Below are 15,263 nucleotides of genomic sequence, written 5' to 3' on the forward strand. Positions count from 1 at the left end.
CCATTTAATCTTTAAAATACCCCTTTGGGTAGATAGTATTATTATCCCCATTTTACAGAAGACTGAGGCAAACACAGAGGTTATATAACTTGCCCTAGGGCATAGACAGCGTGTGGAAGAACTGAGATTGAACCCAGAGAATGTGGAGATAATTACTACTCTAGTCACCCTACTGGGAGGCTCCTTCACCCATTCATTCATTCATTCCTCATTTACTCTTACCCACCTCGAGGACTACTGTTATATGAAGTGAGTTATTTCACGTGAAGCACTCAAACCATGCATGGCATGTGGTAGCTGCTCTGGACATGTCTGCTTTTATCCTAGGATTGTTGCCAGTGGAGGGCTCAGTGCCAACCACATGGTGAGCCCAGTTAGTGTGGTTGCTGGGGAGGTAGCTCCTAGTCTTGAGAGTATGACACAGTCCTTTGGGCTAGAAGGATGGCCTAGGCCTGGGCCCTGAAGAGGGTCAAAGAAAAGTCAAAGGAGAAAGTGGTCATGTGTTGCCAACCTAGAGTGCGGAACAGAAATGAGTCAACCGGGATCAAAGGAAGGCTTCTCAGAAGAGGTGGCAATTCAAATAAAAACAATACCAGCAAAGCTTTACCTGGTGCTTACTATGTTAGGCCTCCTTGTCAGTGCTTTACATGTCTCAGTACATTTATTCCTCTTAGTAACTTTACAAGGATGGTGGCTTCATTACTGCCCTTATTTCACAGGTGAGAAAACTGAGGCATAGAAAGGCTAGGAAACTGGCCCAGATCACAGCGCCCATGCACAGCACAGTTGAGAAACTTCGATGGTTCCTATATTCACTATCATCATAATTCTTCTAAATCTGTGCACTGCTTGTATTGATGTGTAAGTGAACTAATTTTTGACCTAAATAAATGAAAAACTTTATCACACTATAGTATAGTATTAAAAACAATATGGATAGAAAATAAATGCCATAAAAGCAAACAATATTATTAAATCTCTCTAAATCCAGTTGCCTACTAAGGGCTTCTAACTCAAGATCTATTTTGTTAAAAGTGGAGGTCAGCAAATGTAGAGAGGAATTAAAGATTTTAGCACCAAACTGAGATTTTCTCATTGGTGCAATCAGAAGGATTGAAAGAGAAGCAAAAAAAAGAATAACTTTCTCACCATGTGATGGAAAGTGAGTTAGGGACCCACCCCCTAAAATCTTAGTTGGGGAAACAGTGGTGATGGAGACAGACTACCCTGCCTCACTGCTTGCTGGCTATTCGGTTCTGGACAAAGAATCTCTCTAAACCTCAGTTTTTTCATCCGTAAAATGCTGATAATAATAGCTGTTACTTCATAGATTCCTTTATTATAAATGAAAGAATGTAGGTAAAGCACAAAACCTCATACAAAAGTAGGTGCGTAACAAACCTAAGTCACTATCATTATTATTATTAAGCTTTGCACACAGGTCCCTGGACTTTTTGTTGTTGTTGTTACGTGATGATAATAAAAATCATTACAGCAAACACTGACATAGTGGTTACTATGTGCTGGACAGTATTCTAGGTGATAAATATACTTACATATTCATATATAATATATATATATGGAAGGAACTATTATCACCATTTAAGCATTCCTGGACATTCCTGGGGGCTTCTATTGCGTCCTTTCTTCTGGGCAGAGCCCGGGACACAGACCACGAGGCGGCTGGACTGACAGGTGGCACGGCAAGCCCCTCCTCCTGCTCCCCGCCCGGATCTCAGAGGGAGCACGTAGCCCTGCCCCTTCCGCTACGCCTCTCCAGGTTTACCCGCCCTGCAGGACTGCGCTTTGGCGGGCGCTCTGACGTCACGGGTCCTGCGCCTCTTGCGCCTTTCACGCCTGCGCTGTGGGCAGAAGGTCGTCCCTGTGACCGGCTTGGCGGTTGAGCAGTTGTCGCCATGTTGTCGGTCGCTGCCCGCTCGGGCCCTTTCGCGCCCGTTCTGTCTGCCACGTCCCGCGGGGTGGCGGGCGCGCTGCGGCCCCTGGTGCAGGCCGCGGTGCCCGCCACCCCGGAGCCGCCTGTGCTGGACATGAAGAGGCCCTTCCTGTGCCGGGAGTCGCTGAGTGGCCAGGCCGCGAGCCGTCCTTTGGTCGCCTCCGTGGGCCTCAATGGTGAGCCGGGCTGAGGGGAGCGACCGGGGGCTAAGGGGTCTCTCCTTTCTCGCTTCCTCTGGCCATGGACCCAGGGAACAGCCGAGGAGGGCGGGAGTATCAGGGAAAATGGAGCGGAGCCCTATTTGGGAGAATGAGGTGGTTGGGCTGGGGCGACCTTGGGCATTCCCCTGTACCTCCCCAGACCTCAGCGTCCTCGCCTGTGTCTGGACGCCGCTGGGTTGGGCGGTCTCAAGTGATGCTCCACTGGCATTCCAGGCCTCTGGGGGAGTTGGCGGCTGTCTGGGCTCCCACTCATAGGCCAAACTTCGTATCTCCTCGGTTAAATTCAGGAGCTCGAGTCCGACTGCTGCCAGCAAAGGTCTGACAGATTTTTGTTGCTTAGAGGTTGTTTGACCTTGGGCAAGTTACTAAACGTCTTATCTCACTTTCGAAATTGATTCATGGTTATACCACTTCTTTAGGGATGCGTGAGGAAACATTCTATGTAAAACCATTAGTATAGTTTGGGCACTTAGTTATTAATAATTGGAAAGTTCTCTTTACCACTATTGATCCTTTTAGTGCCCTCTTTCACAACCTCCACCCCCTTTCAAAAACTCCATAAAACAATAACACACTGGTCAGTTACAGTGTAGAGTGTCAGCAGTGTTTTCAGGCACTGGGGGAAGCAGGGTTTTCACAACATAATCAGTTTAATTCTCAAGAAGAACTGGTGGAGTTTGACGATATTCCCATTTTACAGATGAGAAAACAGACTACAGAAGGTAAAATGACTTGCACAAGGATATATGGTGTGGACGTGACAGCGTGGATTTAACAAAAATGATTGTCTTAGCCAGGGCCTCTTCCCAGGAGCTGTTCCACAGCCTCTATCAGAAGATCCCAGTTTATCTTCTTGCCTTGTCTTCCATCTCTCTTTTTACGTGTTCTGTATTGAATGAAGATCGTTAAATAGCCACCTATAGCAGTGTGGCTGAAGGCTGACTGCGTAGTTTAAATAACTGGGACAATTTCTGGCGTTCTCTTGAAACGTTGGAAGGGGGCAAAACTGGGCTCTAGTTTCCACATGAGAAAAGTCTCTAGTGTGCTGGGTACTGGCTGCCTCGGTAGTTGGGGCAAGTACTCTTAAGTTTGGCACAGTCGTCATTAGGCCTACTTGTTTCATTGTGTTGCCTACCTGGCCTCCTTGACAGTTGAGTTTGTAATCCTTCTACACAGTAACCAAGTTGCCCCTGCTCTTTTTACTGTGCCTTCATTCACCCTATTCTATACACTTGTAATGATCTTCCCACTCAGTTTTCCACATGTCCAAGTCTTACCTATCCTTTCAATTTCAATTCTGGACCAGGTCAATAAAACTTGATATTTGCTGATTTCTTTGTGTCTTTATAGCACATAATACTTTACACTCTGATGTGCATTTATTGGTGATTCCCCTGACCTTAAGCTTAAGGGCATGTCTTAAGAGAATGTTTCCTTTATTTTTCTATCTCCCACAACTTCGAATTTTGTAAATTGTTAGTGCAAAATATTTGGAAATCAATGTTTGTTACGTAGCTTTTGGAAAAACTGTTCAGGAGTGGAGTACCCCAGCCCATTCCAAGCCTATTCTTGGGACCTGGAGGTGAGAAAAAAGAAGGGGAGAAGTTTCAATAGCAAAGGTGAAAAAAATGTTTGGAATTTTTCAAATAGCTAAAGGCTTTCTTCTAAAAATTGTAGGCTTACCTGCCTTTTAAAAATATTTTTCCGGGCTGGCCCGGTGGCGCACTGCTACAGTGCGCCGCTTGGGAGCGCGGCAGCGCTCCCGCTGAGGGTTCGGATCCCACATACAGACCGGTTCCTGCTCACTGGCTGAGCGAGGTGCGGGCACAACACCGAGGGTTGTGATCCCGTTGCCGGTCTGGTATGGGCGCGACACTGAGGGTTGCAATCCATTGCTGGATACGAAAAAAGACAAAAAACAGGAAAAAAAAAAAAATATATATATATATTTTTCCAAAGACAGGCAAATAATGTGGAGCTGTAAGGCAGAACCCTTTTTTTCTGTAATCACGTCTTCAGCTTGTAGCTTAAGTTTACATTAAAATCTCCTGTCTATGTGGTTTGTGGAAAAATGGGTAGTGGTAGAATGGGATGGGAGGGGTTGGATCAGGAGAAGAAGATCCTTGAGTTGGGGAGGAGTGTTGCACTATGGTAGCATCTGTTTCATGTGGAAGATTTCCAAGGCATATCGCAGCTAACCCTAAAATAAACACCATATCTTCTGTTAAAATGCCTTAAGTTTTCTTTATTTCTAGATGATATTTCCCTAATTATCTGATTTTGCTTTAGGTTAGAACTAAATCTAACATCCTTACTACTAAAACTTAGACCTAATACAGATCATGTAAATTATTTAGAGAATGATGTTTGCAGCATGGCAGTTTAATTTCTTAAGGGGTTCTTGGTGATGTAGCCCAGTAAAGTGTAACCTACTAAATAGAGTGGGAGTAAATAGCAGGATTTCTTTGGCAATCAACTCTGAATGAAAATGGCAAAGCCATTCTATTTAGTGTTCTTGCACATTTCCTTGTGTACTGTTTAAGAATTGTGGATATTGTTTTTTATTTAGATGTATGAGCTTTGGTTTCTTTATCTCTTAGATATGAGACACATCTTTTCTGTGTGACACATCTTTTCTGTGTAATTCCAGACAATGCTAGGGGAAAGTAATTTATGCTTGTTTCCAAATGCTGATCTACATTGACAGGTTAGCATTAGGTAGAATATTAGGTGATGTAATGTCACTTTGATTCCACGAAGCCATAAATGTAAATTTTAAGTTGACACTACCTGTGTCCTGGACCCCTCCAAAAAATGGTTAGGTTAGTCAGAAAAGAACATAGAGTGATTTGAATATGTTTCATTATTTATGAAAACTTGTGGTTTCCGTAAAGTTACTGACCTGAAAACCATGTGGAAAGCAATTAAAGTGTTCGGTACTTGAATGTTTGACTACTCAAGGAAGTATGCTAGGATGAGACAGCCTAGTAGACCAAGATAGAATTGTAGTTTATTATAATGAAAATGCATTTTATAAGTTCATCTTTCTTTTGGAAACAACACATTTTCTAAAAGTGAGGAATTTTTAGTATCCCCTTTTTAAAAAAGAAAACCTTGTGGCAAATTTCCTAAAATGAATATACAGTTTACAAAGAGATTTGCTTCCTGAAACATTTAAAAGTGGTACCAGTAAATTAGTGTTTTTGTCAGACATTTAAAAATGGGTATGGAGGAGAAAGACATATCTTTTAAATGAACTAACTGCTTGCTCCCAAAGTATGGTGTAGACAATAATTGTTTGTTTAACATTCATTTGACATAAACATTTGGCCTACTTTATAGCCTGCAGTAGAAGTGTCCCAGTTGAGGGACCCACCACAGTGAAAAAGAAAAATAATGCTTCTACTACTTTAAAATCTATTGACTTTCACTGAAGAGGGGGATATATGAAAATTTTACTGTTTTTCTTTTTTCTTGCTACATTGAAATGATTAGTTCTTTTGCAGATTTCATTTTATTTTGAGAGCTGCCTATTCTTTTTTTTTTTTTCCTTTTTGTCTTTTTTACTGACCGGTAACAGGATCGCAACCCTTGGTGTCGCGCCCGTACCGGGGACCGGCAATGGGCTCGCAACCCTCGGTGTTGCGCCTGCACCGCGCTCAGCCAGTGAGCGGGAACCGGTCTCCACATGGGATCCGAACCCTCAGCGGGAGCGCCGCCGCACTCCCAAGTGGCGCACTCTCCAGTGCGCCACCGGCCCGGCCCGAGAGCTGCCTATTCTGATAAGGGTTTCCTTTTCTGCCTATTAGTGGTTTTTTTTGAAAAAGTAATACTAATTTATACCCTAGATTCTAAAATAAAAGTCCGTAAATTTTCTGCAACTGAAGTTGCACTAGCAGTTCAGAATGTTTATTATCTTGTAATTAGTATTTTATGGATTTGAAGCAGAGAGCACATAGAAAGGAATATAAGATGAGACAGTTGCCTTAAGGTGTTCACATATCAGCTTACTGGGTATACTAGTGTTTTAGTCTGTTTTGTGTTGCTATAACAGAATACCTGATACTGGGTAATTTATAACTTCCTTCTTCTACTACCCATTCTGTATTCCCTTTGCCTTCAGCGAGTACCTCAGCAGGTCATGGTTCTTTACCTGGTGGAGTGACCCAAACCTTCGTCCCTGAAGAGTCTGGGCCATTTGTAGTCTTGCCTGGATTTGGTTGTTGTAATTTTCCATTGATCTTAATCACAGGGCATGGTAGTACTAAGAGACGTCCTAAGGGATCTCCTGTTTTCCAGATATAATCTTCCTTACCTCCATTGTGAAGTAGTAGTCCAACTTCCCCTTGGTAGTCTGGGTCAGTCACCCCAGCCAACACAGTAACTCCTTTCTTAGCCTGTTGATTCAGAGGCATGAGGAGCCCAAAGTGGCCAGGTGGCAGCCTTAACTTCCAGTTCAATGGGATCATTTTTATGTCTCCTGATGGAAGCATTCCTCCCTCTGGAACTAAGACCTCTAGACCAGCAGAGCATAAAGTTGCGGGGACAGGAAGCAAAAATTTTGCTAATGGGTCCCTAGGGGTAATGGTTGCTGGGCTCCACCATTGCATGCTGTCTGCTTCTCTACCACAATTTTCTGTTTTAATCCATTTTGTGTTGCTATAACAGAATACTGAGACTGGGTAATTTATAAAGAACAGAGGTTTATTTGGCTTACGATTCTGGGACAGCTGCATCTGGCATGGGCCTCAGGCTACTTCTACTCATGGTGGAAAGTGACAGGCAGCTGACGGGTACAAGCAGATCACATGGCGAGAGGAAGCAAGAGAGAGAAGGTACCAGGGTCGTTTTAGGCAACGAGCTCTCACGGGAAGTAATAGAGCAAGAACTCACTCATTAATCCCCCCTCCCCCAGGGAGAGCATTAATCCATTCATGAAAGATCCGCCCCCTTGACTCAATCGGTTTCCAACACTGCCACATTGGAGCTCAAATTTCCACATGAGTTTTGGAGGGGACAACACATTCAAACTACATCATTCCACCCCTGGCCTCCCAAAACTCATGTCGCTCTTACATACAAAATACAATCATTCTATCCCAATAGTCCCAAAAGTCTTAGCTTGCTCCACCACCAACTTAAAAGTCCAAAGTCCAAAGTCTTCTCCGAGACTGAAAGTAAAAGTCCTTCCAGCTGTGAACCTGTAAAAGTCAAAACCAAATTTATCAACTGCCAAGATACAATGGTGGAACAGACATTGGGTATACATTCCCATTCCAAAAGGGAGGAATAGGCCAGAAGAAAGGAAGCACAGGCCCCAAACAAGTCCGAAACCCAGCAGGGCAGACATTATGTCTTAAAGCTCCAAAATAATGTCGTTTGACTCCAAGTCCTGTATCCTGGACACAGTTGGGCATCTGGGCCCCCAAATCCTTGGGCAGCCTTACTCCATGTCTGCCAGGCACAGCCCATTGGGCTGCACTGGTGCCTGCAGCTTTTCCAGGCCAGTGTTGCACGTTACCAGTGGCCCTGCAGTTCCAGGGTCCTGGAGGAAGCCCCACTGTTTTGGCTCTTCTAGACATTTCCCTGGTGGGGGCTCTCTGTGGGGGCTCCGACCCCACTTTCCTGCTTGGCATTGCTCTAGTAGATGTCCTCTGCCGTGGCTCCTCCCCCGATAGCAGGTCTCCGCCTGGGCCCCCAGGCTTTTCCATACATCCTCTGGAATCTGGGTGGAGGCTGCCATGCTTCCACTGCTCTCACATCCCGCTGGCCTGCAGACCTAACACAACTTGAATGCCACCAAGGTTTCGGGCCTCTACCCTCCAGGGCTGCTGCAGGAACCACACTTGGGGTTGCTCTAGCTGGAGTAGGTGGGATGCAGGGAGCAGGTTCCTGAGGGCAGCTGCACCCCAGGTCTGTCCTCTGGGACAACTCAGTCCTTCTCAGCCTCAGGGCCAGGGAAGCTGATGGTGTCCTTGGTGTAAGTTCTGGAACCCAAAAGCTGAAGAGTCTCAAGCTCTGATGTCCACGGACAGGAGCGAAGAGTGTATACCAGTGCCAGCAGATTGAGAGAGAGCTTTACCTCCTTCCTCTGTCTTTTGTTCTCTCTGGACCCCCAGTGGATTGGATGGTTGCCACCCACACTGAGGGTGGGTCTTTCACACCCAGGCCACTCAGACTCTCACACGAATCCCTGCTGGAAACACTCTCATGGACACACCTGAAAAGATTGCTTTACCAGGTTTCTCAGCATTCCTTCATCTAATGAAGTTGACATCTAGAATTAACCTTCACAAGTCCACCCCTTGTCAACTTGGTGTCTATACTGTCTCCTTAAATCACACTTAATTTTCAAATGGTACAATAACATAATAGTTTCGCCTAACATGATACATTATCCTGCGTACAACTACAAACACATTAATCCCTTTCCAAGAAGAAAAAGGTAAAGTCCTTAAATGATATTTACCCTTCTCCCAATATCCCATAACTTAAAATTACAAATACTATGAAGTAAGGTTAACAACATTTAAATGCTGGTATAAAGTCAGTAAGACTCATGGTACATGATAGAGAACAAGAGGAACAAAAACACAGATAATTGCTTAATATGTGTACAGTATATATACATAGAGACATATTCTTAACACAACAGGGAGAATAATTACAATCCTTGTTTCTGTAACTGGTCATGTGGTCGAAGCTGGTATTTATAACTTCCTTCTTCTACTACCCATTCTGTATTCCCTTTGCCTTTAGTGAACAGCTCAGCAGGTTGTTGTTCTTTGCCTGGTGGAGTGACCCAAACCTTCATCCTTGCTACGTTGAAATGATTAGTTCTTTTGCAGATTTCATTTTATTTTGAGAGCTGCCTATTCTGATAAGGGTTTCCTTTTCTGCCTATTAGTGGTTTTATTCGAAGTTAAAGTAATACTAATTTATACCCTAGATTCAAAATAGAAATCCATAAATTTTTTGCAACTGAAGTTACACTAGCAGTTCAGAATGTTTATTATCATGTAATTAGTATTTTATGAATTTGAAGCAGAGAGCACATAGGTAGGAATATAAAATGAGACAGTTGCCTTAATAAGATGGTCACATATCAACTTACTGAGTATACTAGATAAGTTTTAGGGTTCCTTCTAATCCAGAGAATGAAAGGTGTTTAGCATGATAGTATAGCATGTTTGGCAGTTGAATTTTTAGAAATTTTGAAGTATTGCTGTTTATTGTGCTTTTAACTTTTTAAACTTGATGCACCGAGATATGAATCCTAAATCAGCACTGTTCAACCAGCAGGAGCTCAATTTACAAGTATTCACTTGTGATTTCCTACTGATATGATAGGTTGTGGTTGAATTCATTTCATTTTTAATATTTTATATGCTATCACTGCCAATTTGACTATTTCTGAGACCTGTGAATGACATATTTCACATTTTTAGAATTTGATATCTTGCTTGTAAATCCATAAAGTTCTATTTCCTGGTGATACCTTTTTCAGGCTACTCATCTAATTGTGTTTTTTAACTTTTGTTTGTCTTGCAGTCCCTGCTTCTGTTCGTTACTCCCATACAGACATCAAAGTGCCTGACTTCTCTGACTATCGTCGCACTGAAGTTTTAGATAGTACAAAGTCTTCAAAAGAGAGCAGCGAGGCTAGAAGAGGTTTCTCCTATTTGATAAGTGCAACAGCTACTGTGGGTGCTGCATATGCTGCTAAGAATATTGTTACCCAGTTTGTTTCCAGCATGAGTGCTTCTGCGGATGTGTTGGCCATGTCGAAAATCGAAATCAAGTTATCTGATATTCCAGAAGGCAAGAACATGGCTTTCAAATGGAGAGGCAAACCCCTGTTTGTACGCCATAGAACCAAGAAGGAAATTGAGCAGGAAGCTGCGGTTGAAATATCCCAGTTGAGAGATCCACAGCATGACTTAGAACGAGTACAGAAACCTGAATGGATTATCCTGATAGGTGTTTGCACTCATCTTGGTTGTGTACCCATTGCAAATGCAGGAGATTTTGGTGGTTATTACTGCCCTTGCCATGGGTCACACTACGATGCATCTGGCAGGATCAGGAAGGGGCCTGCACCTTTCAATCTTGAAGTTCCCTCATATGAGTTCACCAGTGATGATATAGTGCTTGTTGGTTAGAGACTTGGACTCAAGTCATAGGCTTCTTTCAGTCTTCATATGGCCTCCCAAGAGTTATTTGAGAGCAAGCCTTCTGTACTTCAAGTTGGTTGATTTGAGACATTTAAGAATTGCTAATAATGTATTTGCAAACATTAATATGAAGTAAATTAAATTTAATGTTGAGTACTTTCAAGCATTCACTTAATAAAGCCACTCAAACATTGTTAAGCTCGGTCATAGACTTGAAGGGTGCAATGTCTGATTGCTCATTCTAATTAAAAATTAGACTGGTGTACAAGATATTTGTGATATCTGTAATTTTCTTTCTCATTTATTTTCTTGCCCAAATATATGTTTCTTGCTCCGTGTTAGGGATACAGATTCTACAGAACTCCTTTGGTCATCTCCAAGTCCTCAGAGGTGTTTATGGCATTGGCAGAAACAGTAGTATCTATCCAGCTATCCCTTTTTTCACAGGACTCAGTAAGAGTCCTTCTGGCTATGTTTTTAGCCCCTGCTGTGTAATCTGTATGAAAATATTGAATGTTATATGTGAAAAAGAGTCCTGAATAAGGTGTTAGCAGCTCTGAGGGTTTATCTCCAGATCTGGCCAGCTGGTTTCCTGCTTATGTGACTGGCAAGGAAATTGTACTAGTCCCTTATGGGAGTAAGTTAGTACTTAAAGTTCTTTAGTTTTAAGAGGCAGTGGTGGGATATTATCTGAGAGAAGCTTTCCAAAATGGGAATGCTTCTCTGTTATTTCCTTCATTTTGCATTGGGTGGATATTCGTGTCCCCAACACTGCATTCACCCTAACAAGAGGCAGAAAGGGGCATCTGAGACAATATTGTGTGTGTGTGTGTGTGTGGAAATGGTTCTGCTGGTTTTGTTTCTGTAGTGGTTACGTGTTGGGTGTTTCTTCCAACTGGATTTGCAGCCACTTGGCACTTTTCACGTTGAAGAGGTGTGGGTGGATACTGGGAGAGCATGTATGAATCTATACCCTCTTGTTTTCTTCTGCCTCCTGTTTCCGGTTACACAGGTAAAACAAGACCAAGGTCTGATATCCCCCCCTGGGAACTGGGAATGGGCTTTGTCCTTTGTTGAGAATCACAGCTACTTTTTGATAGGTTTGTCTTGTCTTTGCTGTTTGGAGGTGGGTCAATAATGTACTGGGTCCACCTTGTGATCACATATGCACTTGTAAACTGGAGGTGGTTAGGTCTTTCCAAAGGAAACTGACCATCCAGGGTTCCAATCCTTAACGTCAGCATCTAGGTGTGTGTATCAAAAAAGAAAATGTGAGAATTTCTCTGTTTATGAGGAGATAATAGTATGGTTCATTTTTACCATTCTAGAAATAAAATTAGCAGGTGTGATAACGGCTGAGGTACATAAAAGTTGTTATTTTATGTTCTAGGTCTTTATATAATGGAGGGTGCTCCTGTTAATGGCAGGGATGGGGAGTGGGTGGGTGGCGCAGGAATGAGAAATGCTCAGTTGTTAGGTGGACATAGGTCCACACAAAATTGTGCTGCCAGAAATATCAACAGCACTTCTTCCCTACAGAGAAATACTGATAACCTATATTACCACCTCCCATCTGGAAGCAGTACCTTGAGATATTTCATATTTTCATATTTGAAATGCCAAAACACTACTGCAGTAGAATCTACATAGCAATGGAAGACAAAAATAGGAAATTTGCAGGTCCATAGATGTTGTATCACAGGTTCTTTGTGCTGGAATTGCTGTATTTGGTGGGCTGCTTATGTTTCATATTTTGAGTTTGATGATGGGACACTGTTAAATCCCAGTAACCCATTTAGTTTTTAAAAGAAATCTTTGTTCTGCATGTGACAGGAACGTTAAGTCCGTTGATACTGCTTTCCTAAATAGGTAGAGCAGTCTTATGTTAGCTTTTTGACTATTGCAGAAACAAAATCTTGGATATTAGGATGAAATGACTTAGAAGAAATCTGAGGAGTTGGCATCCTGACATCAGATTACCATGTATTGCTTTTCACTGGGAATAATCCTTGGGACAATTGTGAGATGCACACCTTTTCATTACGCTTTAGAAAGAGTGCTATAGAAAGTGGCCTTTTTGAAAATTTTGCATTATTTGAGATAGTGTCAAATTTACTTTGGTCTTTCTGAGCGTACCTTTGTAAGGTCTTTGACACAATCTGAGTGTACGTAGGGCATTTATTTGGCTTTATTTGATATTTATTGCTTGGGATCAAAATGTTCTTTTAGTACTCTTATTTTTCTAAATACTGGGTACATACTGTTTATCTGAATGTCAGATATCATTCTTTATTCTCACATTACTAAATAATAATTTTCTGTATTTTCATGTCATTTGGATTTCATTTCATTTTGTATATTAACCCAAAATAAATGTCCATATTTTTCAGAATGATATCCTTGACCTACTGTTAATAACACACTTTCATTTCATTATCACCTATTTGCTAATGACTCTCCTAGTCTAGATCACTTTCCTGAGGTTCATATTTGTGTTCAGTTGTTCACTGGGAATCTATGTGTAGATGTCATGTTAACACCTTAAGCTCGAAGGAGAGGAAGTTATCTCTTTTTTTTCCCGTAAACCAGCTTCTTCATTGCAGTTGGTGGCCTCCCCATCTGCCTACTAACTTATCTGGCAAGCTAACAGCCCGTTAGTCTTCTCAGCCTACTTTTTTGTTACCCACCCACCCCCCACCCCTCCGGGGCCCAAATCAATCTTCAAACCCTACTAATTTTTATATCCTTTTATACAAAAAGCCCATTACTGTCTTTCATCTGTAGCATTTTAGTAATAGCTAACTTTTTGAGCACCGACTCCTAGCTACTAGGTTAAGTGTACTTTATGTGTATGATCTTATTTAATCCTCAAAAAATCCTATCAAATAATGTTATTTCTAGTTTAAAGATGGGGCAACTAAGGCATGTAAGAAGTCTACAATTACAGCTGGTAGGTTTGTGGGGCCAAAATTTCATTTTAACCCAGGGAGTCTTGAGTCCAGAGTGTATAGCCTGATCACCATCCTGTATTGTCTTCTAATTGAGTCCTTGTCAATTTTTGCCTGCTCTACTGCAGTAAGATTGCAGACAGACCTTTTCTGCAGTCCTGCCTCCTTAGCCCATCCTCTACATAGCTGCCTAGTAGTATAGTGTTTAGGAGTATGGGATTGGTTCTGGGTTCCAATCTTGGCTGTACTATTTCCTAGATGTGTGACCTTACATAAATTATTTAATCTTTGTGCCTCTCTTCCTTCATCAGAAAAAAGTACCCCCTCAGTGTTTTAGGAATTAATACATAAACATATATTAAGGAATAAGGTCAAAACTCCTTAACATGAAAACTCTACAAAGTCCTTAACACAAAACTTGCTCATTACCAACATTGTTGTTTTCTGTCTCTCCCCGTGGTGTTCCTTCTGCTTGGTCCCACTTCCTTTCCCTTCTCTTAGCTAAGTCATCCTGTCTGCCATTCAAGAGTCTGCTTAAGTGTGGTACCCTGCAGGAAGCCTTCCCTAAATCGCATTCACTTTTCCAGCAAGTGTTTCCCAAATAGAATATATCCATTTTGGATTTATATTATCCTCTACTATAAAGCTCACTTTTCTGGTATGTCTCCCCACTGCCAGATTGAGGGGGCTGAATTCCCATGACAAGTACTCAGGCATAGAGTCGAATGTTGAGCGGTTTAAAAAAAAAAAAATTCTGAGCAGCATTATTTGAAAGTGTTTTAGTCCATTTTGTGTTGCTATGACAGAAATACCTGAGACCGGGTAATGTATAAAGAACAGAGGTTTATTTGGCTTACGATTCTGGGACAGCTGCGTCTGGCATGGGTCTCAGGCTGCTTCTACTCATGGCAGAAAGTGGCAGGCAGCCGGTGGGTACAAGCAGATCACATGGCGAGAGGAAGCAATAGAGAAGCGAGAGAGAGAGAGAGAGAGAGAGAGAGAGACAGAGAGAGAGAGAGAGAGAGGTGCCAGGGTCTTTTAAACAATTAGCTCTCGGGGGAACTAATAGAGCGAGAACTCACTCACTGCCCCAGGGAGATTATTAATCCATTCATGAGGGATCTGCCCCCATGACTCAATCAGTTTCCAGCACTGCCACATTGGGGATCAAATTTCCACATGAGTTTTGGAGAGGACAACACATCCAAACTCCATCAGAAAGGAAGATTTTCCAGGGAGTATTTTGTAAATATCAAGTCTAACATTTAAAAAAAATAGGAACAATTATGTATCTTATCTTTCTAGAACGTTAGGTCAGAGGAAAGATATTACAGGATATTTTGGATTTAAGTTTAGACTTTGTTCCCAGAAGAAGAAATTGAATAATGAATTCAAAATCTTAAGAAACTGAGATTATTTTACTGTAGTTATTTTTATTTGCTTTATAGTGAGCATTCTTCTGACTGTAAGATTTCAATGTCAAAAGGTCTGCCTTTAGTGTTTTATTTTCAAAATTTTTAAATGCAGTGGACATGATGTCATTTACTTATACCATTTTCTCTCTTGTATTCACTTTCTATCTTGGGATTTAGAAGTGGAAAATTTTGATTAGTGGAGAAAAATATTATTAAGCAGGTGAATTGATCAGTTCTCCGAGGTGGGAAGGATTGAGGATTATTTGCTCTTTTTCAATACTCAGCACTATTTATTGGAGGTTAATAATGTCCTAAGCACAGTACTACCAGGAATATTAGGTTAAAATGGTTTCTAGTCTGGATACTTAAAGGAGAACTAAATATATCACAAAAGAAAGACTATTCAGGTACTTGCTTCTATGAATGCTTATAAAATAGATTATTATAGATCGGAAATCTCTCGTCTGCAGCACAAGATTAAAAATTAATTTTGTGAAGGGCTTCAGCAGTATCTTTGTAATAACTGCTCCATAATGATCAACATAAGACTG

The 15,263-nt window shown here is 41.8% G+C and overlaps 1 protein-coding gene across 1 annotated transcript; it reads left to right on the forward strand.

The window, feature by feature from the left end:
* The first annotated feature begins 1,804 nt into the window (after positions 1–1,804).
* Positions 1,805–10,621, forward strand: LOC103600935 (cytochrome b-c1 complex subunit Rieske, mitochondrial). Its single transcript, XM_008585286.1, has 2 exons — positions 1,805–2,130; positions 9,727–10,621. Exons 1-2 carry the CDS (start codon positions 1,917–1,919, stop codon positions 10,335–10,337), a joined length of 825 nt encoding a protein of 274 aa, XP_008583508.1. The 5' UTR covers positions 1,805–1,916; the 3' UTR covers positions 10,338–10,621.
* Positions 10,622–15,263: the final 4,642 nt, after the last annotated feature.

Source organism: Galeopterus variegatus, unplaced genomic scaffold (genome assembly GCF_000696425.1).
Source record: "Galeopterus variegatus unplaced genomic scaffold, G_variegatus-3.0.2 Scaffold3511, whole genome shotgun sequence".
NCBI lineage: Eukaryota > Metazoa > Chordata > Mammalia > Dermoptera > Cynocephalidae > Galeopterus > Galeopterus variegatus.

Coding starts and splice junctions, on each gene's coding strand:
- LOC103600935 (XM_008585286.1), top strand. CDS start 1,917: ATGTTGTCGGTCGCTGCCCGCTCGGGCCCTTTCGCGCCCGTTCTGTCT. Junction 2,131..9,726: donor CGCCTCCGTGGGCCTCAATG/GTGAGCCGGGCT, acceptor TTTGTCTTGCAG/TCCCTGCTTCTGTTCGTTAC.